Source organism: Mustela erminea, chromosome 19 (assembly GCF_009829155.1).
Source record: "Mustela erminea isolate mMusErm1 chromosome 19, mMusErm1.Pri, whole genome shotgun sequence".
In the NCBI taxonomy this organism is placed as follows: Eukaryota; Metazoa; Chordata; class Mammalia; order Carnivora; family Mustelidae; genus Mustela; species Mustela erminea.
Genome location: NC_045632.1, coordinates 19,142,032 through 19,169,218, shown reverse-complemented (window position 1 = coordinate 19,169,218; position 27,187 = coordinate 19,142,032). Strand labels below are relative to the sequence as shown.

The 27,187-nt window shown below is 51.9% G+C and overlaps 1 protein-coding gene across 2 annotated transcripts; it reads left to right on the top strand.

Moving 5' to 3' along the window:
• The first annotated feature begins 789 nt into the window (after nt 1-789).
• On the top strand, nt 790-26,452 carry WTIP (WT1 interacting protein). 2 transcript variants are annotated; one of them, XR_004281062.1, is made up of 8 exons: nt 790-1,547; nt 6,922-7,023; nt 20,015-20,082; nt 20,236-20,298; nt 20,446-20,592; nt 21,392-21,443; nt 22,089-22,157; nt 25,396-25,442. XR_004281062.1 is itself a non-coding variant. In XM_032323359.1 (8 exons), exons 1-8 carry the CDS (start codon nt 875-877, stop codon nt 25,534-25,536), a joined length of 1,299 nt encoding a protein of 432 aa, XP_032179250.1. In that variant the 5' UTR covers nt 790-874; the 3' UTR covers nt 25,537-26,452. The 2 variants fall into 2 exon arrangements, 1 of the variants encoding a protein (XP_032179250.1); XM_032323359.1 differs by having other exon boundaries at nt 20,462-20,592; nt 25,396-26,452.
• Nucleotides 26,453-27,187: the final 735 nt, after the last annotated feature.

The window sequence follows — 27,187 nt, the reverse complement described above, 5'->3', positions numbered from 1 at the left end:
TCCCCACCAGGCAGTCCGGGCACCACCACCGCCATCCCCGCAGACCGATGCGCACCCACATGGCTCTCAGACGGGCTGGGGCGGGGGGGAGGTGGTGGTGGTCGAGGGGTCACTCGAGGTCCTGGGGGGCGCATCTGCACGAGACACGCAGTGTCCTCCTGGGTCCTGAAGCGGGAGCAGCACTTCTGGCCTGAGCTGAACTAGGCCGGCCCCGCGCCCGAAACGCTGGCGGCGCTAGTTAGTAAGATGGGAGGATGTGGGAACCGTTTGTCGACTGCTCGTATTTCTTACTCCGGCCGGGGGCTGGGGGAGCCGCCTCCAGCTGAGCCCGTGGGAATCCCGGGCCTTTCCAGAGGCCCGACGGCCCCGGCGCCCAGCCGCGCCCGCCTCTGTCCGCGGCGCCACAGCCGCCGCTCCGGTCCCCGCCGCCAGCTCCCGGCTGCACGCCCCGGCGTCCCGGCCCGGCCTCCGCGCCCCTCCAAGGTCCGGGCAAGAGCGGCCCCCGCCGCTCCGCCGCCGCCGCCGCCGCCACTCCCCCCGCATTCCAAAGGCCGCAGCGCCGTCTCCTTCCTCGCATTCCTGCCCCCACAAAGGAGTCCCTCCGCCCCCAGCGCGCCCGCCGGGAGGAGGGGGCGCGGCCCGGCGCCTCGGAGCGCGCATTCCTCCGCCGCGCGCGCCACTCAGCGGAGCGCCGCGGCCCCCGGACCGCGCGTGGCCGGCCGAGCGACCCCGGCCCGGCGCCGGCCCCGCCCCGCCCCGCGCCCAGGGGTCCCGGGGCGGGCTCCGGGCTTGGGGCGGACGATGCGGCGGCGCGGCCGGAGCGGCGGCGGGAAGCGGAGGCGGAGGTGACGCGCCAGGGCCGGCGGGCCGGGCCATGCAGCGCTCCCGGGCGGCCGCGGACGAGGCGGCCCTGCTCCTGGCCGGGCTGGCCCTGCGGGAGCTGGAGCCGGGCGGCGACTCCCCAGGCCGGGGTCGGCGGGGGCCGCGGCCCGGGCCGGGAGACGAGGCGGCGCAGGCGCTGGGCCGCAGAGGGAAGGGCGGCGGCGGCGGCCCCGAGGCCGGGGCAGACGGACTGAGCCGTGGGGAGCGAGGCCCGCGGCGCGCGGCGGCCCCCGAGCTCAGCGCGCAGCCCGCGGGCAGCCCGCGGGCCAGCCTGGCGGGCTCCGACGGCGGCGGCGGCGGCAGCGGCAGCGCCCGCTCCAGCGGCATCAGCCTGGGCTACGACCAGCGCCACGGTAGCCCGCGCTCCGGCCGCTCGGACCCGCGCCCCGGCCCCGGGCCGCCGTCGGTGGGCAGCGCCCGCTCCAGCGTGTCCAGTCTCGGCTCCCGCGGCTCTGCCGGCGCCTACGCCGACCTGCTGCTGCCCGCCGCCGGCCCCGCGCCGGCTCGCTCCCCGGAGCCCGCGGGGCCGGCCCCCTTCCCTCTGCCTTCGCTGCCTCTGCCCGCGGCCCGTGAGGGCGGCCCGAGCGCGGCGGAGCGGCGGCTGGAGGCGCTGACCCGCGAGCTGGAGCGGGCGCTGGAGGCGCGCACGGCGCGAGACTACTTCGGTGAGCGAGCTCGGCCGCGCGGTCCTGAGCCCCCCGCGGTCCTCGGGGTGCGCCGCGCGGCGCTGCGCGGGGAGAAGCGTGGCTCCCGGGGGGGGGGGGCGGTGCTGGGCAACAGAGGGTGTGAGTGCGACCCGCGGGGTCCGAGGTTTACTTAGAGCAGCGACTTCGCCCGTGGATCTCCGGCCGGGGAAGGGGTTCTGGCAAAGTGAGTTGATGGCCTCACTGTTCTTCACTTGGAGAGTAAGTCAGGTCAGTAGGTGGAATAAGCCGTTTTCGGATCATTTCTTCATCCTCAGCGCTTGCCTCTGCTCGCGGTGCTTTGTGACCGACCGGCCTGGCAGCCCTGGCGGTGTAGGAGCCCGCGGTACTGGTGTTCCCGTAGCTCCCAGCAGTGTGGGGAGTGGACAGGAGCAGGGAGGTGGGCTGAGCCAGGTACCACCGGACCCTCCTGACCCGAAGCTTTGGTGATGGCACAGTGACTTGGGGCAGAGTGTGTGAGGGAGGGGAAACCCTTACCCCGAGGTGTAAGGGGACCAAGCCTTTCACACTGGGCTGTCCTCGCTCTGGGCTGTGCTGCGTGTATGGGCTGTTTCCAAAGGGAATCCTGCTGCGCTGCGTTTTGCAAAGCCACCAGTGTCTGACAGCCTGAATTTCCCAGTCTGACCCTGGCCGCTCCCTGCCTACCTAGTTTTTTGGATAGCTCGTAGGTCTCTTCTTTAGGTTCGAGATCCCTCCCCCCCCTTACTGATAAGTAAGCGGGAAGACTGAGGCACCTGGCTTTGGCGGGGGTGGGAGTGGTTATCAGCCGGAGCGGGACCGAGGCTGTCCGTGGGTTTGTATCTTTCGTGCATTCATTCCAGCCAGCAGCTCAGGACCGCCCAGAACTGGATCTTGAGGGAGGAGGAAGCTGTATGTGACAAGCTAGATGGGGGGCATTCCAGGCAGACAGAAGAATGCGGGCCAAGGGAGGCGAGTGAGAATGGGCATTGTTCCACTCTGCGCCCGGGGCTGCAGCCAGGGAGGGCTCAGGTGTTCAGGGGAGTGTCTGCGCCACAGGGTCGGTTTGCCTTTGCGAGGAGGCTCCCGCAGGAGGGTTGCAGGCGCATCTGGGAGCGTTGGGGTGAGAAATGTGTGGTTTGGTAGGTAGGTCTTGAGGCTGCCGTCTTGTGGCCTTGGGAGCGCAGAGATGGGTTAGGTAGCTGTTACCTCTCCTGCCAGGCAGATGGCAGGTCCCAAAGGTGCGGTGGTGTTCTGAAGGGGACGACTCCAGTGCTCTCTGCCAGCAGGACTGCTTTGTCTCCTGTCCCGCTGCACTACAGGGCCCAGGGCAGCTGCTGGCGGGGTCTTTGTGTGAAGCTGAGGTGGCCGGCCCCAAGCTTGTAGTGGGAGAGGGAAGGAAGGGCTGAAGCTGGTGGGTCATCCTTTCTAAAGGGGCCACCGAGCCACCGAGGAGTGGGAGGTGAGGGATGGTAGATCTTTTTTCCCCCAAGAGAAGCCAGATCCAGGTAACATTTTCCTAATTTATAAGAATATGGGCAGCTACTGCATACTGCTGCATACATATTGCTGATAAGTTAGCGCTAACAAATTTGAGTTCTTGGAGCTATAAAAAGTAGCAGTTTCATACAGTTGAGCTCGAATAAGGCGGAGTTCTGCAAAAGGAAGTCGGCAGGTAGCATGAACTCCAAGGGATGTCCAGTGTTCCACAACCTCAGTGTCCTTGTTCCTTTCTGTGCCGTCTGCCCTCCTCCTTGGCCCTGACAGTTGCTGACCTCCTGGTCCCTCTCTCCGTTCACTGACATCTTTGGAACTGCTCCCATCTCTCCTCACCAAGTTCCTCTGCCCTTAGCCAAACAACAGCCTCAGGCTTCCGGAACCTTTTTTTTTTTCTTTTTTTTTTTTCCCCTCCAGAACTTCTAACTTTGGTGACTTCTCTTCCCTTCTCTCGAGCCCCCTCCTCCCAGGGCCACACCCTGTTTTTGCGTCGTTCTGGCGGTCTTCAGTGCTCACTACCACCTGGTCTCACTAGTACCTCGGGTTCCTCTGGATCGCCTCTGCCCTGCAGAACCCTGACTCCGAGTCCACGCCACAGCACCCTTTTTTGCTGCTATAAGGGGTGGGGTGATGGTCTTGAACGCCTGTGATCTTCTGGGCACCACGCATCTTCCTAAGCCTTGGTCTGTTCCCTCTGATTCCCTCAACAACCCTCCTGTCCCTCCAGTTCCTGGGCTTGCTTTAGACTTGGCTGCAAAAATTGAGGTCAGCAGTTGGAGGCTGCCTGTTATCCTCAGGGTGTCAAGTCCACGTCCAGGTCTGAGGACCATGGTCATTTCACCTCCAGCCCCTACCTCCTCCATCTTTGGCTTTCCTCTTTCCACTGGCCCTTTTGCTTTGGTTAATAAGTATATACAAGGGTCTTCCGTGAAAAAGAGAAGAAAGGAAAATGAAAGAAAAGGAGAGAGGCAAGGAAGAAGCCCACCCACCCCAGTTTGGTCGCAGACTCTCTGGCACTCCCACCTCTTCCCATCCCAGCATCTGCTCAGCATCGCCTTTGCTCACCTGCCTGCTGTCGCCCCTCCGCTGTCTTTCCCCCTTTTTCCCATCACGGGACTGAGCCGACTTGCACAGGAGGACCCTGTGATGCCCCAGCCCAGCCGCTGTTTGCCAGGCCTCGGCCTCTCCCTGTTCTATCCCGGAGGCAGAGTCCACTCTCCGAAATGCTGTACCCCCTGAATTTTGTGTGGACTCCGTGCTCCTGGTTCTCTTTCTTCAGTGTCTTTTTAGTAAAGTGATGGAAGCACATATTTAGAAAACAAAGCAAACAGAAGAAAAAACAATCGTTCAAAGTCATTAGCCTCCCCTCTTGCCCCGCCTCCTGTCTTGCTTCCCACAGGCAACTGACTTTCACTCTTCACTGTGGATTCTGGTCACTTAGGAGAGGAACAAGGTCAGGTGTTCGAGCTTGATGGACAAGAGTAAGGGGAAGTGGTGGGTCATTTTCACTTTAGAAAGAGGAGTCTAGCAGCGGTTTGCGGGAGGGCCGGGTCTTGAGGACGCTTTTGAAATGGCCTTTGGATGAGAATTGGTGTTAAATCAGGCTAGTGGCAGTGAGAGGAGGGAATGAAGTGGAAATTAGGCAGCAGAGGAGCTGAGATTCAGCGTCAGGGATGACAAAGGGAGGGGACACCTGGATGCCACCCCGAAATCCAGCCACGCGCCAGTGCTGTTTCCCCAGTGGGGACTCAGAGGCGAGACCGGTTTTACGGGAAATCCACGGGCTCCGTGGAGGTCTGGGGCCAGCTGGGAGGTGGATCCATGGCTCAGGAGAGAGGTCTGGGCTGGGGCAGAGCACCTGGAGCCCTCAGGAGGGGTGAGGCGTGGCGATGGGTAGGACCCCAGGGAGCCCAGGAATGGCTGTGTGCGGAAACCTGTGGGCCTAGTGTGTTTGACATCTGCATTTTCAAAACATGTAAGTTAGTAATTCACTTCAGTGTGGAAATATGTCACATACAAATGTAGATTTCTAGCTTCTTTTGAAAATTTGGCCCCTTTAGCAGCTCTGGGCCTGCGTTCCCACCCAGTAGCCATTCACAGCCTGTTCTCCACTCACCTGGGTCCCCATCCGCTGCCTTGGAGTGCCTGCCTGGTTTTGAGGGCATCAGAGCTGGACTTCCCTCCCCTGGGGAGGCTGAGGCATGGGAGGCCCAGCACGGTGCAGGGCGCTCCCACTAGGGCTGGGGAGGGAGATGTGGGTGTGGGTCAGATCCTGGAAACAGAAAAGGAGGAGCTGGCCCACCTCGATAGCAGGATCAGGACGGGAAGCCTGGCGGTCTGCAGTTTCAGGAACCGGCTGAGTGTGGACTGAACTTCTTGAGGTGTGGTTGTGCTGATGGGGGTGAGGCTCCGCCAGGGTTAAATGCTGATGAGAGAGATCTGGGAGAAGGCAGGAGGGAGAGGGGGAGGGTAGCATGTCCTGGAGCAGCCAGCAGACAGAGGGTCCACAGGTCTAGTGGAGCCCATCTTCCTGCCCTGAAGGGTATGGGGACCCTGGGTAACTGAAGGGGGCTTCTGGGCTGCCCCCCCACCCCGTGTTCTGGGTCCCTGGCATTGCTGGTCACCATTTTCCTTACCTCCCCTTCCCCGCCTGCTGGGTGCTGTCCTGCTGGGGGTCGTCCCTGATTCCACCCAGTGATCCCAGATGCCTGCATGGCACCTTCCTCCCCACTTTCTTCTAGACTTAGCTCAGATGTCACCCTGGCACTGGGGTCTTCTCCTTCATTATCCTATTTAAGACACACACACTGATAGGTACTTAGCCAGCCGTATTTTCCTCCATAGCACTTATTTGCCTGTTGTCGGCTGACCCCCCTCTGTGGGCCCAGAGGCTCCTCGAGGCTGGGGACTTCCTTGGTGCGTGGCAGAATCTCTAGGACCTCCGCGGTGGGACATGTGGCAGCCTAGCAGTGTCCACGTGCTGGCTGAACAAGGGAACAGATGCCCCTTCTGCTTCAGAGGAGGAAAGGGTGGCTGGGGAGGCTCAGCGACCCTGCCCTTGTTGTGCCCACGTGGGCTTTATTCTTTCTGGCCCAGAGATGGCAGAAAGGATTTTCTCAGTCCACGAACAGGTCACTGGTGAGGGGACTTAGAATGACTTTCTGGTATAAACACGTCATTAACAGGGGCGCATAGGTGGCTCAGTCGGTGAAGCATCCGCCTTCAGATCCCCCATGATCTCAGGGTCCTGGGATCGAGCCCACCACGCGTCTGGCTCCCTGCTCAGCGGGGAGCCTGCTTCTCCCTCTCCCTCTGCTGCTCCCCTCCCCGCTGCTAGTGCTCCCTTTCTCTCTCCCAAATAAATAAATAAAGTCTGTTTATAAAAAAACATGTCATTAATATATATATATATTTTTTGTCATTAATATTTTTTAAAGATTGTTTCTTGAGAGAGCAGGAGCGCAGGCGCGCTTGCGAGTTGGGGGGAGGGGCAGAGGCAGAGGGAGAATCTCCAGCTGACTCTGCACCGAGCCTGGAGCCCAAGGTGGCTCTCGATCTTGCCACCCTGAGATCTCGACCTGAACCCAAACCAGGAGTCAGACACTGAAGCGACTGGGCTGCCCCAGCATCCGACATGTCATTAACATCTTACTGGCAAGGACGGTGTTGGGGAGCCCTGACTCGGGGCCACTTTCTCTGCTTGCCTCTTGGAATCCTCAGACAACCCCAGGCACAAACCCCAGGATGCTCCGTATGGTTCCCACGTCAGCCATTAATAACTGAGCGAGGGAGGCCTTGGGAAGTTCATTCACCCGAGGTTGGGCAGCATCAGGACGGTCCCGGTGCTAACCTCGGCTCTCTCCTGCCTCTCTTTCCACAGGCATTTGCATCAAGTGTGGGCTGGGCATCTATGGAGCAAGGCAGGCTTGCCAGGCAATGGGCAGCTTGTATCACACGGACTGCTTCACCTGTGACTCCTGTGGTAGGTGACCTCTTCCTCAGCCCTCCTGTGCCACGGGCCCCCTGGTGCCTGAGTCCCCTGCACGTGGACCGTCCGGCCCTGGCCCCAGTGAGGTGTGGAGGAGGCTGAGTTGTAACCCCTTTACCTCCGGGCCTGGCCTTTTGGGGAGGCCTAGGCCTCTGGGAGATCTGCCGGGAGGGAGTCGGGGGGTGAGGTGTGGAACCAGGGAGGAGAGGCTTTTGCTGACCGCAGGGAAAGCTGCAGCCCTCCGCCCCCGTCCCCCACCTTGGCCTTGGGGCCTCCCTCCCAAGCCAGGCTATTGATGTCTCCTGGCTGCCTGGGTGTGGGGCTGAAATTTCTTTTCCTGCCATATATTTTTTCTCCCAATTTGACACACAGTGTAAACTATAAATGTTAAAATTTAACCAAGACAAAGTTCAAAAAGGAAAAAAAAATGGCTGTCATCCAACCAACCTAATAAAGCCGCCCTCTGAATTCTCCTACCGTTCCTTCAGGCTTAACCCCCAAGCAAATGTCTCTCATTTATTTACACAAAGCATTTTAATATTTTATTTTATAGAGGTGTAATACATGCACAGTGTTAAGTAGCTAGTCCTGAGAAGCTATTTTTGCAAGAGCAAAAAACCAGTCACCTTTCCACTCCTGGTCCCATTCCCCATGGTGTTTGTTTTAGCAGTTTTTAGAATCTAGTAGACACCTTCGTATCTATAACAAGCATACACTGTCTTTTTTTTTTTTTTTTTAATTTTAAAGATTTTATTTATTTATTTAACACAAGCAGGGGTGTGTTCCTTTTAGCCTTACTTTTGCTATGGCAGATGAGGAACACTGTCCGTTTTTCTTCCTTCTGTTTTCTCAGTGTACTCCCATCAGACACTGCAGTTAAGTCAGTAAACCAGGTTTATGTTACTTTGACTGTTTTAAAAATTCACTGCAGAGCCTAGAATTATATGGTGATTACATCCCTTTTTTTCCCCCTGTAGTCTTTTACTTTTCCTGGAGTTTTTTTCCTTTTTAACCTTTTTCCCCCCTTGTATTGGTTTGTTTCATCATATCTTCACTTTCTGCCCCTCTCCCCTGGAGGCTCCATTATATAAGGCATCCTACTGAATTTCCATGGGGAGGCTTGTCAGTCTGAGTTGGTTGCCCTCTGGACCCCTGTAGATTCCCCATTCCATGTCTTCCCATGTATACTCTGCATTGAATCCACTATTTTCTGGAAGTTTTTTTTAGCTGGGGATGACAAAGAAGCTGCTGAGGAGGCTTAAACTCAAAGAATATTTTTTGGCTCAATAGGGCTAGCTTCAGGTTGGGATTGATTTGGTGGCTCAAGCCCTGTGAGTAGCTTCGCTGGGTTTCCCGTGGGTTTGGCTTTTTTCCTTGGGGCAACTTCTGTTATGGTGGTGAAATGTCTTAGGCAGCTTGAGACCTCCATTGGCACCCCACTAATCTGGAGGAGGAGGGGGCATCTCTTCTGGTCATGGTTTTAGAAACTTCTTTTCCAGAAAGCACATAGCAGGGATGCCTGAGTGGTTCAGTTCATTAAGCATCTGCCTTCAGCTCAGCTCATGATCCTGGGGTCCTGGGATGGAGTCTCACATTAGGCTCCTTGCTCAGCAGGGAGCCTGCTTCTCCCTCTGCCTGCCTTTCCCCTTGCTTTGCTTGTGTGCTCTCTCTTGCTGACAAATAAATAAAATCTAAAAAAAAAAAAAAAAAAAAAAGCAAGCAAGCAAGCAAGCAAGCGCATAGCAAATATCTCCTTGTATGTCATTGGCCAGAGCATTCCTGAACCGAGTTCTTGGGTGGTGGGGAAGGCTATAACTGATTGACCGACAGGCCTGAGTCTCTGAATAAGACCGTAGTAAGAGAAGAGTAGTTGTCTTTATGCTAATCAAGCCCATCCGTGGATAATGGGAGTGAATTTGGGTTTCCCTTAAGTGAACCAGATTGTCTGAGGTAAGGTTGGAGACTGAAAAACTTGGAGGAGAAGCAAGGAATCAAAGCTGTGAAACATTGCCTACCAAGATTTTCTATGGTTACCTAAGAAAAGGCACCTGGGAGGCCTGTTCTGAATTCTGCTGTGTCTCAAAGGCCTTTATTCTACCCTCATACTTTCTAGATTGGGAACAGATTTCCAAATTTGAAGCGATTATCACTCAGCATTTTTGTTTTTTTTTTTAAGATTTTATTTTTAAGTAATTTCTATATCCAACATGGGGCTTGAGCCTACAACCCCGAGATCAAGAGTCCTACTCCTCGAGGACGGAGCCAGCCAGGCACCCCTCACTCAGCATTTTGAAGTCATGGTTTTATTTTCCAGCAGCCGCTGTTGCTGCTACATTTTGATGCCATCCGGATTCACGTCTGCTGTGTGTGTGTGTGTGTGTGTGTGTGTGTGTGTGTGTGTGTGTGAGATCCAGGTTTTCCGTTGAGGAGCTCTGGGGAGGAAGAATGTCGTGTTGCACAAAACCCAGCTATAATGGTGTCTGGAAACGTCCATGTACTGCACGGTTCCAGGGGGCACCATTTACATAGATGCAATGCAGCGGTGCTTGTGAACTTGTACAAGACAGCAGCAGCCTGACTTGGGACATTTTATTTATGTTTGTTATAGGGTTTTAACCATTGTGGTTGTGCTGGGCACACACAGAGCCCTCTTGGACTGGATGTTTACCCCCTCAGTTCTGGGAATTTCTTTTTTTTTTTTTTGGTACTATTTATTTTATTCCCCTCTTATTTCCTCTAGAACTGAATTCACCAGTGTATAATCAAGATAATACATTATGTTCAAGGTGAGTTTATTTGAAGAATACTAGGGTGGAGTCACATTAAAAAATTCATTAATGTAGGGTCATCTGGTTGGTTCAGTCAATAGAGCATGCAACTCTTTTTTTTTTTTTTTTTTTAAGATTTTACTTATTTGAGAAAGAGCAAGTAAGAGAGAGCATGAGCAGGGGGAGGAAGAGGGAGAAGCTGACTCCCTACTGAGCAGGGAGCCTGATGCAGGGCTTAATCCTAGGACCCTGGAATCATTACCTGAGCTGAAGGTGAATGCCTAATTGACTGAGCCACCCAGGCACCTGGAGGGTGTGATTCTTGATCTCAAGTTCATGAGTTTAAGCCCCACACTGGGTGTAGAGCCTACTTTAAAAAAATTCATTAATGTAATTCACCTTGTTAATTAATTAAAGGAGAAAAGCTGGACATTCATCTCACTAGGTATAGAAAAAGTAATTGGTAAAATCCAACATTGATCCATGATGCAAATCCTTAGCAAACTAGGAATAAAAGGGAACTTTCTAAACCTAACAAAAGTTATTTACTAAAAATCTATGCAGGGGTGCCTGGGTGGCTCAGTGGGTTAAGCCTCTGCCTTTGGCTCAGGTCATGATCTCAGGGTCCTGGGATCGAGCCCTGCATTGGACTCTCTGCTCAGCTGAGAGCCTGCTTCCCTCTATTTCTCTGCCTGTCTCTCTGCCTACTTGTGATCTTTCTCTGTCAAATAAATAAATAAAATCTTTAAAAAAAAACCTATGCAAATGTCATACTCAGTGGTGAAATTAGAGAAAAATGGACATTTAAATGAGGAACAGACAAAGCTACCTGCAGTCATGTCTTCAATTCAGCATTGTACTAGAGGTCCTGGTCATTGCAGTAAGACAAGAAAAATAAAATATACCATATTCATGGATGGGTATATTCAATAGTGTAGAGATGTTGGTTTTTTCCAAATTGATCTGGAATGCATTGCAGTTACAGTTAACCAGGTTTCCATGAATTTGACAAGCTAATTCTAAAATTCAAATGGAAGTGCAAAAAGGCTAAGAATAGTCAAGATGATTTTGAAAAAGAGCAAGTCAGGGAAACTTCCACTGTCATGTCTCAGTATGTATTGTCATTGATTCATTTCTTTTTTTTTTTTTTAAGATTTTATTTATTTATTTGAGAGAGAGAGAGAGTAATCAAGAGAGGGAGAGCATGAGAAGGGGGAGAGTCAGAGGGAGAAGCAGGCTTCCCACCAATTAGGGAGCCTATCGACTCGATCCTTGGACTCCAGGATCATGACTTGAATTGAAGGCAGTTGCTTAACCAACTGAGCTATCCAGGCACCGATATTGATTAATTTCATATGATATTGGTGCAGGGATAGACAGACCAGTGGAACCGAATGGAGAGTCCAGAAACAGACCCATATGTGTGAATACTTGATAGGTGATATAGATGGCATTGTCGATGGTTTTGGGAAAGTTGGTGATCCATCTGAAAAAATCAAATCCAGCTGGATCAGAAACTTAAATGTATAAAGAAAAACTTGAAAGTTTTAAGAAAATATAGCTTATCTTTACTAGTCTTCTGGTAAGGAAGTTTTTTGTTTTTCTTTCTTTTTTTTTTTTTCATAGAAAAGAGCCAAATGTAAAGGGAGGGATTGACAGATTTGACTACACAGAATGAAAAAACCCTGTTCATTGAAAGATACCATGAAGCAGGGTGCCTGGGTGGATCAGTGGGGTAAAGCCTCTGCCTTCAGCTGAGGTCACGATCACAGGGTCCTGGGATCGAGCCCCGAATCGGGCTCTCTGCTCAGCAGGGAGCCTGCTTCCTCCTCTCTCTCTCTGCCTACTTGTGATCTCTGTCCGTCAAATAAATAAATAAAATCTTAAAAAAAAAAAAAACCACTAAGAAGATACCATGAAGCACGTGGTAAAACATGCATACCTTCCAAGGATTATTTTTCTAGGATATTTAAAATACTTTCACATATCAATTAGAAAAAAAGTACTGATAATTTAAAGTGTTCTTTTATAGTTTAACTCTGATGTGTGTAGGTGTGGGTTTTCTTTTATTTGTCCTGTTTGGGATTCATTTTGACTTCCAGATCTGAAGATTCAGGTATGTATGTATGTATGTATTTGGGGGGGCATGAGTGGGGGAGATGGATAGAGGCAGAGGAAGAGGGAGAAGCAGACTCCCCACTGAGCAGGGAGCCTGACTTGGGGCTCGATCCCAGGACCCTGAGATCATGACCTGAACCAAAGGCAGATGCTTAACTGTCTGAGCCACCCAGGTGTTCCTGAAGATTCAGGTCTTTTATCAATTTGGGGAAAATCTCAGTTATTTCATTTTCAAAAATTGCTTCTCTCCCATTCTCTCTAGTATTTACTTCTAGAATTCAAATGAGGACTATTAGACTTTCTCATTCTATGGTGTCTTTTTTTTTTTTTAAGATTTTATTTATTTATTTATTTGTCAGAGAGAGAGAGAGAGAGTGGGCGGCAGGCAGAGGGAGAATCAGACACTCTGCTGAGCAAAGAGCCTGATGTGGGACTTGATCCCAGGATCCTGGAATCATGACCTGAGCTGAAGGCAGACGCTTAACCAACTGAGCCACCCAAGTGTCCCATTTTTAAAGATTTTGTGTATTTATTTGAGAGAGTGCCAGCTTGAGGAGTGGGGGTTGGGGGTGTGCAGAGGGAAAGCAGGGAACCCAATGCAGGGAGCTGAAGGCAGATGCTTAACCGACTGAGCCACCCAGGTGCCCTCTATTGTGTCTCTTAATTTCTTCCTCTCATATCCTCCATTTCTCTGTCTCCCATTCTGTTTAATTTCCTTAGATCTGTCTTTTGGAAGCTAGAATCCAGATCACTCATTGTTTTCTCTTCAGCTGTGTTAATTCTCCTGTTGAACTCTTTGTTTGAGTTTTTCATTTCATTGATTGGATTTTTTATATTATTATTATTTCTAGAAATCTTCTTTGGGCCTTTTTTCAAATCTGCCTCAACTTTGATAGTGTCTTGCTTTTTATCAAGATTGAAAATACATGAAGAGTGTAAAACATATTAATCTTGAGTGCATTACAGCTTGATACATTTGTACCTGTCTGTGTGCCCGTGTAATCACCATTCGGGGCAAGTGTAGAACATTTCCATCACTCCAGAAGATTACCTTATGCCCCTTCCAGGCATCAGCATGTGACTTTTAAGCTGTTCCCATAATTTGGTGATTATAAATAAAACTGTTGTATTGTGTCTATGTCCATTGATGATCTTTATATTTTTTCTTTCCTTTCTTCCTTCCTTCCTTCCTTCCTTTCTTTCTTTCTCTTTCTTTCAAAGATTTTATTTTTAAGCTATCTCTACACCCAACATGGGGCTTGAACTCACAACCCTGAGATCAAGAGCCACATGCTCTACTGACTGAGCCAGCCAACCGGTCCTATACTTATCTTTCTAGCAATGGAGTTTCTGGGTCCTGGAGTTACATTGATATATGCTGCTAAGCAGTTTACCATAGTAGACGAAGCAATTTTTTATCCGATTGGCAATGTATTAGAATTCCAGTTTTTCCTTATTCCTGCCAGCATGTAGCGTCACCAGTCTTCAGCCATTCTAGTGAGGGTGGCGTGGTATTTTATTGTATTTTATTTATTTTATTTAATTTTTTTATTTGACAGAGAGAGATCACAAACAGGCAGAGAGGCAGGCGGGGGCGGGGAGGGGAAGCAGGCTCCCTGCTGAGCAGAGAGCCCGAAGCGGGGCTCGATCCCAAGACCCTGAGATCATGACCTGAGCCAAAGGCAGAGGCCCAACCCTCTGAGCCACCCATGCGCCCCTGGCTTGGTATTTTAATGAGATTTTAATGTGAATTTCTCTGATGAGTAGTGAAGACTTATAAACCTTTTCATGTCTGTTGGCCATTTGAATGCCTTTGTTTGTAAAATGACTGTTGAAGTCTTCTGCCCATTTCCAAATTGAGTTGTTTGACTTTTTTTGATTTGTAGGAGTTCTGTACATGTCTTGAATACTGAATTCTGTGTTGGATATGTGTTGTAAATTCTTTTCCTAACCTATCCTTTTTTTTCTTTTTTTAAAGATTTTATTTATTTATTTGACAGAGATCACAAGTAGGCAGAAAGGCAAGTAGAGAGAGGGGGAAGCAGGCTCCCCACTGAGCAGAGAGCCCGATGCTGGGCTTGATCCCAGGACCCTGAGATCAAGACCTGAGCCGAAGGCAGAGGCTTAACCCACTGAGCCACCCAGGCGCCCCTTCCTAACCTATTCTTGCTTTATTACCTTCTTAATGACATCTTCTGCTGAAGAGCGATTCTTAGGGAAGTCCAATTTATCTTTGTTTGTTTTTAGTTATCGCTTTTAAATTCTGTCCAAGAAGTCTTTGTAGTCTCAGGTTTTGGACATCTGTTTTTATTTTGCAAGCATGTTAAATACACATATTCTGTATCCAATAATCCCAATATCTGATGTCTTTGAAGTCCTACTTCAATTATTTATTGTTTCTTCACACTCTTGGTCGTGATACCTTGTCTCTTCCCATGTTTGCATCATTTTTGATTGTGGAAGTGTGTCCGTGGGAATCGGGTGAGGTCTGTGTGGAGGGGGATTTCCCCAAGGAGCATTTTATTTTATTTATTTATTTTTTAAGATTTTATTTATTTATTGGACAGAGAGAGAGATCACAAGTAGGTGGGGAAGCAGGCTCCCTGCTGAGCAGAGAGCCCAATGTGGGGCTCTATCCCAGGACCCTGAGATCATGACCTGAGCCGAAGGCAGAGGTTTTAACCCACTGAGCCACCCAGGCGCCCCTCCAAGGAGTATTTTAAAACTTTAGTAAGGGAAGTTTTAAACTTGAAGAGAGGGAAAATTGTTTTTCTTTTACGAGCAATTTTTTTACTCATGGACTTTTATTCACACACACCATGTTTTGCAATACAGCCCTTACTCGCTTTGATGCTCAGATTTGGCCAGAAGTGGTTCCTTTGAGTTGGTCCGTGTGCCCTTTTGGCAAGCCTCCATCTGTCTTGGAGCACTTCTTTACTCTGGCACGAGAGGTTCCCAGTTTATCTTTGTGTGTGTGTGTAACTGGGTTTCATTTACAGATCTAAAGTGTGTAGTTCAAAGACTTTGGATTCATATGTACTTTTATGTATCTCACACCCCTAACAAGGATACAGAGAAATTTGAACACCCTGGAAACTCTAATCTTGCCCCTTTTTAGCTGATGCCCAGTGTTTCCCATCACAGCTGCCCGATCAGTGTTCGGATTTCTACCACCATGGATTAGTTTTTTCTCTTCTAGAACTTCATATAAATGAAGTCATATATTATATACTATTTTATGGCTGACTTTTATTTTTTGCTAAACATTTAATTATTTAAAATCCCTGTGTCTTTTTTTTTTCTAAAGATTTTATTTATTTGACAGAGAGCTAGAGCACAAGTAGGCAGAGCAGCAGGCAGAGGGAGAGGGAGAAGCAGACTCTCCATTGAGCAGGGAGCCCTATGTGGGGCTCGATCTCGGGAGCCTGGGATCATGACCTGAGCTAAAGGCAGATGCTTAATTGATTGAGCCACCCAGGCACCTCCCACCTCTGTGTCATTTTTCAAAGATTTTATTTATTTGTTTATTATAAAGATTTTATTTATTTATTGGATAAACAGCACAATTAGGGGGAGCAGCAGGCAGAGGGAGAGGGAGAAGGACCCTGGAATCAGGATCTGAGCTGAAGGCAGAGCCACCCAGGTGCCCCTCTTGATTCTATTTTATTTTTAAGTAATCTCTACACCCAACGTGGGGCTCAAACTTACAACCCCAAGATCAAGAGTCGCCAGCCAGGCGCCCCTAACCCACATATTAGTAGCTCACTCCTTTCTACTGCTGAGTAGGATTTTCTTGTATGTGTAACTTGTGGTATATTCACACACTGATAGATTGTGCTGTGAACATTCCCGTACAGGTCATTTGTGGACAAATGTTTTCATTTCTCTCTCGGGTAAATTCCAAGGAGTGGAATTTCTGGGTCAGAGGCTAAGTGTATGTTTAACTTCATAAGAGACTGCCAGCATTTTCCAGGGGGTTGTGCCATTTTCATACTCCCACTAGAAATGTTAGAGACTTGGTTATTCTACATGTTTGCCAACAATTGGTATTTTTGTCTTTTTAATTTTAGCCATTCTGATGGATGTGAAGTGATATCTTATGGTTTTAATTTGCGTTTCCCTATGACTAATAAGGTTGAGGAGCTCTTTGTCTGCTTCTTGGCCATTTATATCTTCCTTTATGAAGTCTGTTCAGGTCTTTGGCTCAGCTTTTGAATTGAAAATTACTTTAAGTCTTTTTTTTTTTTTTTGACAGAGAGAGATAACAAGTAGGCAGAGAGGCAGGCAGAGAGAGAGGGAGGAAGCAGGCTCCCTGCTGAGCAGAGAGCCCGATGCAGGGACTCGATCCCAGGACCCCGAGATCATGACCCGAGCCAAAGGCAGCGGCTTAACCCACTAAGCCACCCAGGCGCCCCCAAGTCTTTTATTACTTAGTTGTAAGAATATGTATATCCCGAGTACAAGTTCTTCACATGTATGTTTTGTGAATATTTTCTCATAGTATTTTTTTTTTAAGTAGGCTCCAGACCCAACATGGAGCCCAGTGTGGGGGTTGAACTCACGACCCTGAAAGACCTGAGCTGAGATTACGATTCGGACGCAACTGACTGAGCCACCCAGGCGTGCCCCTATTTTCTTCTTTTTTATTTATTCAAAAAAGATTTTATTTATTCATTTGTGAGAGAGAGTGCACAAATAAGGGGAGTGGCAGGCAGCGGGAGAAGCAGGCTCCTCACTGAGCAAGGAGCCTGATATGGGGCTTGAACCTAGGACCCTGGAATCATGACCTGAGCTGAAGGCAGATGCTTAACCAACTGAACCACCCAGACGCCCCTATACTTTTTTTTTTTTTAAGATTTTATTTATTCATTTGAGGGCGCCTGGGTGGCTCAGTGGGTTAAGCCGCTGCCTTCGGCTCGGGTCATGATCTCAGGGTCCTGGGATCGAGTCCCACATCGGACTCTCTGCTCAGCAGGGAGCCTGCTTCCCTTCCTCTCTATCTGCCTGCCTCTGTCTACTTGTGTTCTCTGTCTGTCAAATAAATAAATAAAATCTAAAAAAAAAAAAAAGATTTTATTTATTCATTTGAGAGCAAGAGTGTGTGTGAGAGAGAGAGAGAGTTGGGGAGAAGGATGTGGCAGAGGGAGAGGGAGAAGCAGACTCCGCTGAGCAGGGAGCCTGGCGTGGGGCTCATTCTCAAGACCCCAAGATCATGGGGCGCCTGGGTGGATCAGTGGGTTAAGCCATTGCCTTCGGCTCAGGTCATGACCTCGGGGTCCTGGGATCAAGCCCCGATTCGGGCTCTCTGCTCGGCGGGGAGCCTGCTTCCCTCTCTCTCTGCCTGCCTCTCTGCCTACTTGTGATTTCCCTGTCAAATAAATAAATAAAATCTTTAATTAAAAAAAAAAGACCCCAAGATCATGACCTGAGCCGAAGTCAGGTGCTTACCTGACTAAGCCACCCAGGTGCCCCCCTCATACTATACTTTTGTGTATAGTGTGAGGTTAAGAATTGAGTTTCATTTTTGTTCCATATTTCATTTTTTCCCTCCAGTTGTCACAGCACTGTGTTCTGAAAAGACTTCGCTTTCCCACATGTGTGTTTACTGAAATATTTATGGGACTATTTTTGCACTCTGTTCTGTTTCGCGGATTTTTCTTTCTTTCCTAACCCCCGTGTTATGCTGTCCTGATGACTTGAAGTCTTAAGATAGGTAGTGTCAGTCTTCCAGCCCTGTTGATCTTTTGAACGATTATTGGGCTATTATCCTAGGTTCTTTGTGTCTTTATATAAATTTTAGAACTGGAAGTCAGCCCTCAGCACAAGGGTTTGAAAGAAGAAAAACACACGGAATAGAATCGGCATGTCAGTTTCCACAAAACTAGTAGCAGTGCTGGGATCTTGATTGAGGGGCATTGCATGTCTAGGTCAGCTTGGGGAGAATGATAGCAGAACATCCGAAGCCATGAAGATTGTCAGGGACTGAGATTTTTCTCCCCACTTGCAAGCTGACACGTTCATTGGCTGCTGTTGGGCTGATGCTGACTGAAGACAGAGCCTCCAGGGCAGAGGCTCGCAGCCCCGCAGACAGGATGGACTTCACGTTTAAATCCTGCTGCGTATGCCCTTGAGGCCCACATCGGTGCTGCACAGGGAGTGGGTCTACGTCAAGGCTAGGGAACCCTGAACTAAGGGAATCCGATGTTTTATAATAGGCTTTCAGCAAAGCTCTCAGACCCTTGCTTCTGAGGAGCACATTATGGGTATTGCACTGGACAGCAGACACACCTGCTTTCTACTGCAGAGGGCAAGAAGCTGTCTGGCTTCTAAGCAGTGTGTTTCACAAATGCCCCTGGGGAGGTAATTCAGAATGAACGCTGCCAGTCCCTTGTAAGGTGGGCAGAAATGCGAGGGCCCCAGCGGGGAGTGGCCCTCCCGCAGTGGTACAGCGCGCTCTTTACAGAGAGCTTCTGCGATTTCTCTCAACCAAGTCTGGTGAGGCACGGTGAGGGTTACAGCCGTTTTTTATTAAATGTGCCCCCTCAGTATTTTGCAGGGTTTGGGGGGTGCTATTATGAATGCAGTTTTAAAAATTATGAGTTCATTTTCCAGTCATTTGTTAGCCGAATATACAAAGATAGTTGGTTTTCACCTTCTGACCACCTATCTTAGAACCCTGATAAACTCATTTATTTGTTCTAGTAGAGTTTTTTGTTTTTTAAGATTTTATTTGTTTGTCAGAGAGAGAGAGGGAGAGCGAGCACAAGCAGTGGGAGAAGCAGGCTCTATGCTGAACAAGGAGCCCAGTGCGGGGACTCGATCCCAGAATCCCAGGATCATGACCTGAGCTGAAGGGAGACAGACACTTAACCAACTGGGCCACCCAGATGTGCTCTAGTAGGGTTTTTTTGTCGATTCCTTACAGTTTTCTGCGTAGCCTAATAATATCATCCTGATTAAAGATAGTTTTACTTTTTCCTTTCAATTTCTTATTTTTAAAATTTTTATATTATTATTATTATTATTATTATTATTATTATTAATTTATTTATTTGACAAACAGAGATCACAAGTAGGCAGAGAGGCAGGCAGAGAGAGGGAGAAGCAGGCTCCCTGCTGAGCAGAAAGCCCGATGCGGGGCTTGATCCCAGGACCCTGAGATCATGACCTGAGCTGAAGGCAGAGGCTATAACCCACTGAGCCACCCAGGCGCCCCTAATTTAAAAAAAATGTTTTTCCCTTGCCTTATTGCACTGCTTGGGCCTCCAGTCCAGTGCTGAATCCTCAGGGGAAGAGCATGTCATGTTTGACCCTGATGTCTGGTGTCCGCTGACGGTTTCTCGGATGCCCTTTATCAGGGGAAGAGGCTCACTCCTGTTCCTGGTCAGGCACTGTGGTCTTCCTCCCGACTCTGATGGGATGCCTCTAATGGCATTGCCAGGTCTGCTGGGGCCCCTGCTTTGACAAGGGCCCCTCTTTCACTAGAGCCTTCTTACCTGGTGAGAGTTGTCCTGATGTTCACAGATGATGGCAGTGCATTCTGGAACATCTGCTCTCAGTCCCACTGAGAATCTGTTTTGTTTTGTTTTTTAAACATTTTTACAAGATTTATTTATTTATTTGTTTGTTTGTTTATTTATTTATTTTAGAGAGGGAGAGAGAGACAGAGACAAAGACAGAGACCTGGGGGGAAGGGCAGAGAGACTCTCAAGCAGACTCCGCTGAACATGGAGCCTGACACGGGGTTCGATCTCACGACCTGAGCCGAACCCAGGAGTCCACAACTGCACCACCCAGGCATCCCTGAAACAAATGTATTTTTATAAAATTAACCAGAACAGTTTACATTTGAAAAACACTCCCTTCATATATTTGCTTAGACACCCTCTTATAATAATCTTGTCAATGTGTTCTGTTTAATTTTTTTAAAAAATATTTATTATTAGCGCGGTAGTAACCTAATATTAAAGGGAAATGTTAAAATTTGCCCATAATCTGCTTCTCATCTGTTGGAGAAGAGTCCTGAGACATGGAAACAGGGGCTCCCTCCCCGGGTTCCAGCGGCCCACGGACCCCCTTCTCGATCCTTGTCCTTGTAGGCAGACGACTTCGAGGGAAGGCGTTCTACAACGTGGGTGAGAAAGTCTACTGCCAGGAGGACTTCCTGGTGAGTCTGAGCTGGGTCCCGGCCACCGTGGGTGAGAGCAGGGGAGGTGACCCTCCTGCTCCATGTGGAGACCTGGGGCCAGGAGGCAGGTGCTGGCTGGGCAGCGAGGGCCCCTTCGTCACAGGACATTCTGGATCCTCTGTCCCCTCTCAGTACTCCGGGTTCCAGCAAACAGCTGACAAGTGTAGCGTGTGCGGACACCTCATCATGGAGATGGTGAGAACCTCCCCCAGCCTCCTGGAGCCCCTCTGCCATGGGTGGTCTTAGGACCCACCCATGCCCTGTTGCAGACCTGCCAAGGGCTCAGAGCCGGAGCCTCTTCCGGGGGCTGTGCTGAGCCTTCCGTCTGCACTGACCCTTCAGTGCCTCCCACCCCCAGATCCTGCAGGCCCTTGGGAAGTCCTACCACCCAGGCTGTTTCCGGTGCTCAGTGTGCAACGAGTGCCTGGACGGGGTGCCCTTCACCGTGGACGTGGAGAACAACATCTACTGTGTCAGGGACTATCACACGTGAGTAGCCAGCGCTGGGGGGCAGGTGGGACTCCCGCTGTGTCTCCTACCACCCCAGAAGCAGTTTTCCAACTGGCCTGTGCATAGTCCCTCCATTCTTGGCCTTGCCACTTGCAGCTTCCCCTTGTGCACCCAGTGGCTGGGGCAAGACTTGGATCTCTGCCTCGAGCCCTGTCTGGGATGAATCCGCTACCTGCCTTCTCTTTCCCCATCTCTTTCCTCTCCCTGCCCTTGCCTGCATGTTCCCTCTCCTCCTAGTGGGGGTGGGCCTCCTTGGTTGCCCCGCCCACATCTGTCCCTCCACTCCCAGGGGCAGGAGAGGCCCCTTCTGCCCCGGGTGGGGGTTTGGAGTCTCTGTGGCTGTCCTTTCCCTGCCTGTCGGGGTATCTACATGAGCAGCCAATCCATTGTTCCCTGCTGGGGCTCCAGGCCCGGCCCTCTGAGCTCTGGTCCCCAGCTATTGCCTTGCACTGGGTGGGTGCCCTGGGGACTCAGTATGGAGCTAGGCTTCACAGGGGTCCTAGCAAGGGGAAACCCAAACCTGGACATTAGGGGACAGGGAACTCCCAGGGAGCATGAGGGAGAGGGTAGGGAGAACCTGAAGCCATCCTGGAGGAGGTGATGGGGCAGACATGAATTGGGGAGCCAGATAAAAGGCCAAGAAGGCACCAAAGAGGCTGCACCCAGCCCAGTGTGTCCACACAAGGAAAGGGGTCCTTATGCTGTGGGTGGGTCTGCCTTGGTGCCCTTGGCCTTTGGCCACTCAGCTGGTCCCTTCTGGTTTCCTTTATCCCTCCAGGGTTTTTGCGCCAAAATGTGCCTCCTGTGCCCGTCCTATCCTTCCTGCACAGGTAGGAGCCACTCATCAGGTGATGACCAGGTGCCTGGCCCAGCCTGGCCTTGGCCTGGTTCCGCTGGGGTTGGCCCCCAATCTTGGGAGGGATGAGCAGATGCCCCTGCCCCACGTCCCTCAGGGCTGAGGGGTGTGCTGTGCTGTGCCCACAAGTGCCCAGGCGTCCCTACACGAGTCAGAGAGGAATGGGCTCCATGGCCCATGATGGAAGGCTGGCTCCCGGGGTCTGTTAGCTGTGCAGGCTGGGGTGGTGGGCAGAGCAGGCGGAGAAAGATGCAGCCTGGGGTGGGGCAGTGCTCTCTTGGCCTCGGGACTCCCACACCTGCTGGTTCTGCCCCAGGCCGTTGTGTTGGGAGCAATAGGCTGGGCCACGGTCCTCCCTGACGGCAAAGAACAGAGAAGGACGTGTATGTTCGCCCTGACGCCCGTGACTGCCCTCGCGGACATGTGTGTGTGCTGTGGGCACAGCTGCATCAAGATGTCTGGACGTGTGTCCCCGCTGCCTCTGTCCTGCCTACGGAAACAGCAGTCAGGGCTCACGTGGGCGCGGATACACGTCTGCCGGGCTGGCCCATGTTGTGTAGGCGTGCGCCCCTCAAACCCCGGGGCGCTGATCGCGTGCAAACCCTGTCTCATCCTCCAGGGCTGTGAGACCACCATCCGGGTGGTGTCCATGGACAGAGACTACCACGTGGAGTGTTATCACTGTGAGGTGAGCACAGTCCCCCAAACCCCCCCACCCCGAATGCTGGTGGCTCCCCTCTTCACCTGGAGCTTCTCTTCTCTCGGGTTCTGTGGGCTCCGCCCCCTTTGCCCTGCCCTCCCCAGGGTGCCCTCTCCCTTCTCCCCAGTATGTTCTCAGCCTCTGTTTCCCATCCAGTCACATTTTTTTTTTTTAAGATTTTATTTATTTATTTAACACAAGTAGGCAGAGAGAGGAGGAAGCAGGCTCCCCGCTGACCAGAGAGCCCGATGCGGGGGCTCGATCCTAAGACCCTGGGATCATGACCTGAGCTGAAGGCAGAGGATTAACCCACTGAGCCACCCAGGCGCTCTCCAGTCACATATTTTCTGAAGATGTACGGTGTGGGGGATACAGGGGGTGTGCAGAGAGTAAAAATCAAGTGTCTCCACTCAGGGCAGCGGTGAGGGCTGGGGCAGTATCCAGGTAGGGTCAGTATTGCCACCGGGGGGACTTGTCGGAGGGCATAGGAGTCCTTGGAGAGTCAGGGAAGGCATTCTGGAGAAACTGAGGCCCGCGCTAAGGTTTGCAGAATGAATGAGTTATCCAAGGAGGCTGCGAGGCTTCCAGGCAGTGGAAGCAGAACGTGCTTATGGGTGAAGGTGACTAACACAGTCGCCTGTGTATTGAGTCACGAGAAGTTGGCAGGAGCGGGGGACATAGGGCTGTGACAGCTGAGGCGTGTGGACTTATCCCGAGGTGGAGAATGCTCGAGAAGGATGACACAGTGGTATGAGCACTTCGAAAAGGGTTCTCTGTGCCAGGCAGAGAATGAGTAGAGGAAGAGGGCGTGGGGCTGGGGTTCTGTGGGGGAGGACGGAGACTGGTGGTGTCGAGGCTGTGGTCCTGGGTTCAGGGTAGAGCCCTGAGTTGTGCTTTAGAAAGGACTGGACTTGGGCCATGACTGGATGTGCCAGTCTAGGGGTTAGGAGGTGTCCATTAGGACCCCAGGAGAGACCGAGGGTGGGAGGTGGAAGGGAGAGTCGCTCTCTTAGTACATAGGGGACACCTGAGTGGAGATGTCCTTTGGGGCCGCTAGACGTGCGGGAGTTCGAAGACTCTGGCTGCAGGCGCAGGAATGTGGGAGTCGTGGGCTCACATGGCTCTCTCTCCTCTCTGATACTCTGCCCTGTGGTTTCTCATTGCCTTGGCCTCTCCACATTCCCAGGGCAAGGAGACCCGTGGGCCCTCTTTGGGCAGCATGGACAGTTTCTTCAGGTAGTAACTTGGGGCAGTTGTAGGGTTCACTTCATGAATCTGCCTTCTCTCAGAGATCACTGACCTCCCTTGTCTGTCATCCTAGGTCTGACAATCAGTGTTCCTTACCTTTGACCTGGTTTTTCATTGTTAAAGGTAGCATGGGAGAGTCAGTCCTTGTTACTGTCATGGCTGGACGCCTGAGTCCCATCATGAACTTGAAGCTGAAGCCAGGGGAGTGAACGAAGTTTTCTAGGGAGAGCTGTGGGGACAGGAGTGGGGGTTCAGGATAGCCTAAGGAACACCAACATTTAGGGGGTGCATGGAGGCAAAGCAGTCATACGGAGAAGCCAAGAATGAGTGAACGGAGGTAGGAGAAGAACTGAGAAAAGCATGTTGGGTTTAGGGCCCCAGTGTAACGCAGGAGGGTGTGTCTATGAGAAATCTTTAGTAGCTGTCAAGGGTCTGCTTGGACCCAGGTGGCTTTGGTTGGGGCGGGTGACCCAGTGGGAACTAGAATCCTGCTGGGGGACCAGGGAAGGAGGAGCAGGAGGAGGCATGGTCTACAGAAGGGCCTCGGTGTCCCCTCTGACAGTACCAGGGGATCCGCTCTGCTTCCTGAGGACCATGGGATCCCGCTGGGACCACTAAGCATAGGGAGGGTAGCTGCTGAGAGCCAACGAACAAGGCGAGTGGCAGGTGATACGCAGCCAGAGCCTCAGGGCTACTGCCCCCAGGGAGACCCTCGGCCAGGAGCAAGGGTGTTGGGTCCCTCTTGCCTGGTCCCTCTCCAGCATGTGGTGGTTAGCAGCAGGGCCTGATGGCAGGACAGGGCGATTCCTGGGATGTGACTTGTGTGGAGCAGGACAGCAGGTGTTGGTCTCAGGGCCTTTGGGGGACAAGTGCCAAAGCAGGTTAGCCCTGGATGTGAGGAGAGTGTGATGGAAGGAGTCTCCTTGGGCTGGGGGGCAGAGGAAGGAAGAAGCTGGGCAGTCGGTCCTGCCCCAGTCCTAAGCGCACTCCCCACGCTACCCTTTCCGCTTCCTGCCAGCCTAAATTTAGGGAGGTCCAGTAAGAACCTCATAACTTGTTAAACAGAGGCAGTTCGCCTATAAAGTATACTGTAGAGGTCAAATGGTAAGGCACGGGACAGAAAGCACAACTCCTTGTGTACTGGATCTCTCCCGATTTTTCTCCTCCATCTCTTAGGGTGCTGCAGTCAGATATCTGACCCCCGTCCCCTCCCCCCAGTCACCAGTGACCCCTATGTGGTGGGATCCAGGAGACACTTCTCAGTTGTCATTGTCCTGACCTCTCAGTGGCTTTCTGCACGCTGACCCTCCCTCCGTGACTCTCTTCACTGTGCCCTTGGGACCATCTATTTTCAGCTTTCCTTTTATTTTCCCCGCAAATCCCTCTGGCTGGAGTCTTCCTCCTCTTTCTGCTTGGTGTGGGAGCCTCTGCGGCTCAGCTCTGTGTCCCCTTCTCTTTTCTAGTTATCTTCACTGCCTGGGAGACATAACCAGTTGTTTGTTGTTTTTAAGATTTTATTTATTGTAGAGAGAGAGTGAGCAGGGGGTTGGGGAGCTGAGGGAGAGGGACAAGCAGATGTTGGGCTCAATCTCACCACCCTGAGATCATGACCTCAGCGAAAATCAAGAGTCAGAGGCTCAACCCACCTAGCCACCCCAGCGCCCCAATCGGTTGGTTGTTGTTAAGCCATCATTACATTTCTGGACTGATACCCCTGTGGACGGCCCAGCCCTCCTGCGGATTCCAGCAGATTCCAGAGGGGCGTCTGGCAACCACCCTCCTCACTGCCTCCTTTGGAAGACTGAGAGGCATCTACGGTTGGCTGGGGCTGACACTGGGCTCCAGATCCCCCAACCCAATCAAAGCCTAAGTCCTTAAGTCGCACCAGCCCCCAGAGATCCGCCCCGCCCTGTTACCTTCCTGTGCCCTCCCGTGCTCCCCTTGCTTACTCCGGGGTCGGGGCTGTGTTCTTCCCTAGGACTGCGGGCTGCAGCTGAGCGGGGAGGACGGACGCCGCTGCTACCCCCTGGAGGGCCACCTGCTGTGCCGCCGCTGCCACCTGCGGCGCCTCCGGCCCGGCCCCCTTCCCTCACCTGCAGTGCACGTCACGGAGCTCTGAGGGGGTGGGGGAGCCCCGCGGGGGCCGCGCGTGCGTGTGCGTGCGCGTGTGAGAGCGCGCGCCCGGGCGGGAAGGGTGACCAGGTCAGTGTCCGAGCTCCGCGTCCCTGGGCGTGGCCCCCCCCACTTCCCCGCGAGCTGCCGTCGAGGGGCCGGCCCCGCGGCGGAGCTGCTTCTATTTATTCACCGTCTGTGCCTCCTCTGGCCGCTTCCTTTCTTCCTGCCCGGCCCGGCCCCCGCCTGCCCCCAGCCCACGCCAGCCTTCCGTTCCCAGGCCCCTGCGCCCCGCGGCCGCGGGCAGGCTCCCAGACCAAGTACAGGGGCGTGGGGCGCAGGACCGCCCCTTCCCGTTTCCCGGTTCAGAAGGGGTCCCCCGTCTCAGACAGCCCCTGGGGGGCAGGGGTGGGCTGGCAGGCGAGGTTTGGCGGGGGGCACGCGTGTTTGCGTGTCTCGTAAGAGGCTTTGGTGGGTGGGAAGGGTGTCCTCTGCGGGTGGGGTCACAGGAGGGGGTGAAGAATGACACCTTCGGGGAGTGGGGGCTGCAAATGAGCCCTGCCTTTGGCCACAGTGGGATTTGGTTACCGAGATTCTGATGGGTGATTTCAGCCACCATCCCGCCCGGGTCTCCGCATCCCTGGCTCCTGGCTTGGGGACCGCCCCTCCCTCCGTCCCCCTCCGCTCGCCCTCCTTCAGCCTTGGGAAAAGAACCTTCTCACGCAAATTCCAGCCACAGGGCTCTGGGTCAAGAGAGACCACGAGGGGGCGCCCTATCCACTTGGCAGGGGCGAACACCTGTTGCAGGAAAGCTCTGCGTATCAGGCTCCACGACAAAAGCGTATGATTTGACTTAAATTAAGTTTTTCTTCTGAGAATGTTTTCATTTTCTTGAAAAGAATATAGTTTTCTTCTAAAAACTTGGCCCACGGTTGTTATTTCTTAGAAAAATGACAAGAAACACACAAGTGTCCTATTTGGAGATCATACAGCTAGTTTTCAGGCGGTATTCAACCGTCGTATTTTAACTATTTTTGTATAAATCCCTTTACAATCTCAAAATGTTTTTTTTGCTTTTCAGAATTCGGAATAATGTGGGGTTTTTTCTCTGTCCGTGCCTGAAGAGCAGTGACCTAATGAAATGTGGTTTGGGAAAATGCAGATTGATTTTCTTTCTCTGAAAAACACATCAACACTGGGAAGCTGGGACCTCTCCGCGGTGACTTATGTTGGATTTGCACCCGTGGGTGGTCCCTGCGGCAAGAGACCCCGAGTCATGATAAACCATCAGTGGGATATTTTGACTTGAGTCCATTTGTGCCTGAAGTGCCAGTGAGGTTCGGGTGAGACCCGGAACGACCTGCTCCTGGCTACTGCTCTTGGCCTCTCCTATTATATATGGTCTCTTTGCTTGTAGGGTCACAGCCCTGAAAGCAAGGCTGTAGGAATCAGAACGTTGCCTTTGCTTCGGATTACCTTTTGGGATTCTTTGGAGAGGAAGCGGCAGCCCCTGGGGGCCAGCTGGGCTGAGGCCTGAAGCTGGGGGGGCCCCTGGTGGGCGGAGGCGGCAAATACGCGGGTAGTTTGGCATTAACCAAGTATTTATTTCAACTGCAGAGGTTGTCCTGGGATGGGGAAGTGGGTGTTTTCTGAGAAGG

Excerpts from the sequence above, each read along its gene's own strand:
- WTIP (XM_032323359.1), top strand. The coding sequence starts at position 875 with ATGCAGCGCTCCCGGGCGGCCGCGGACGAGGCGGCCCTGCTCCTGGCC. Across the intron at positions 1,548-6,921 it reads CACGGCGCGAGACTACTTCG|GCATTTGCATCAAGTGTGGG; the intron begins GTGAGCGAGCTC and ends CTCTTTCCACAG. Across the intron at positions 22,158-25,395 it reads TGGAGTGTTATCACTGTGAG|GACTGCGGGCTGCAGCTGAG; the intron begins GTGAGCACAGTC and ends GTTCTTCCCTAG.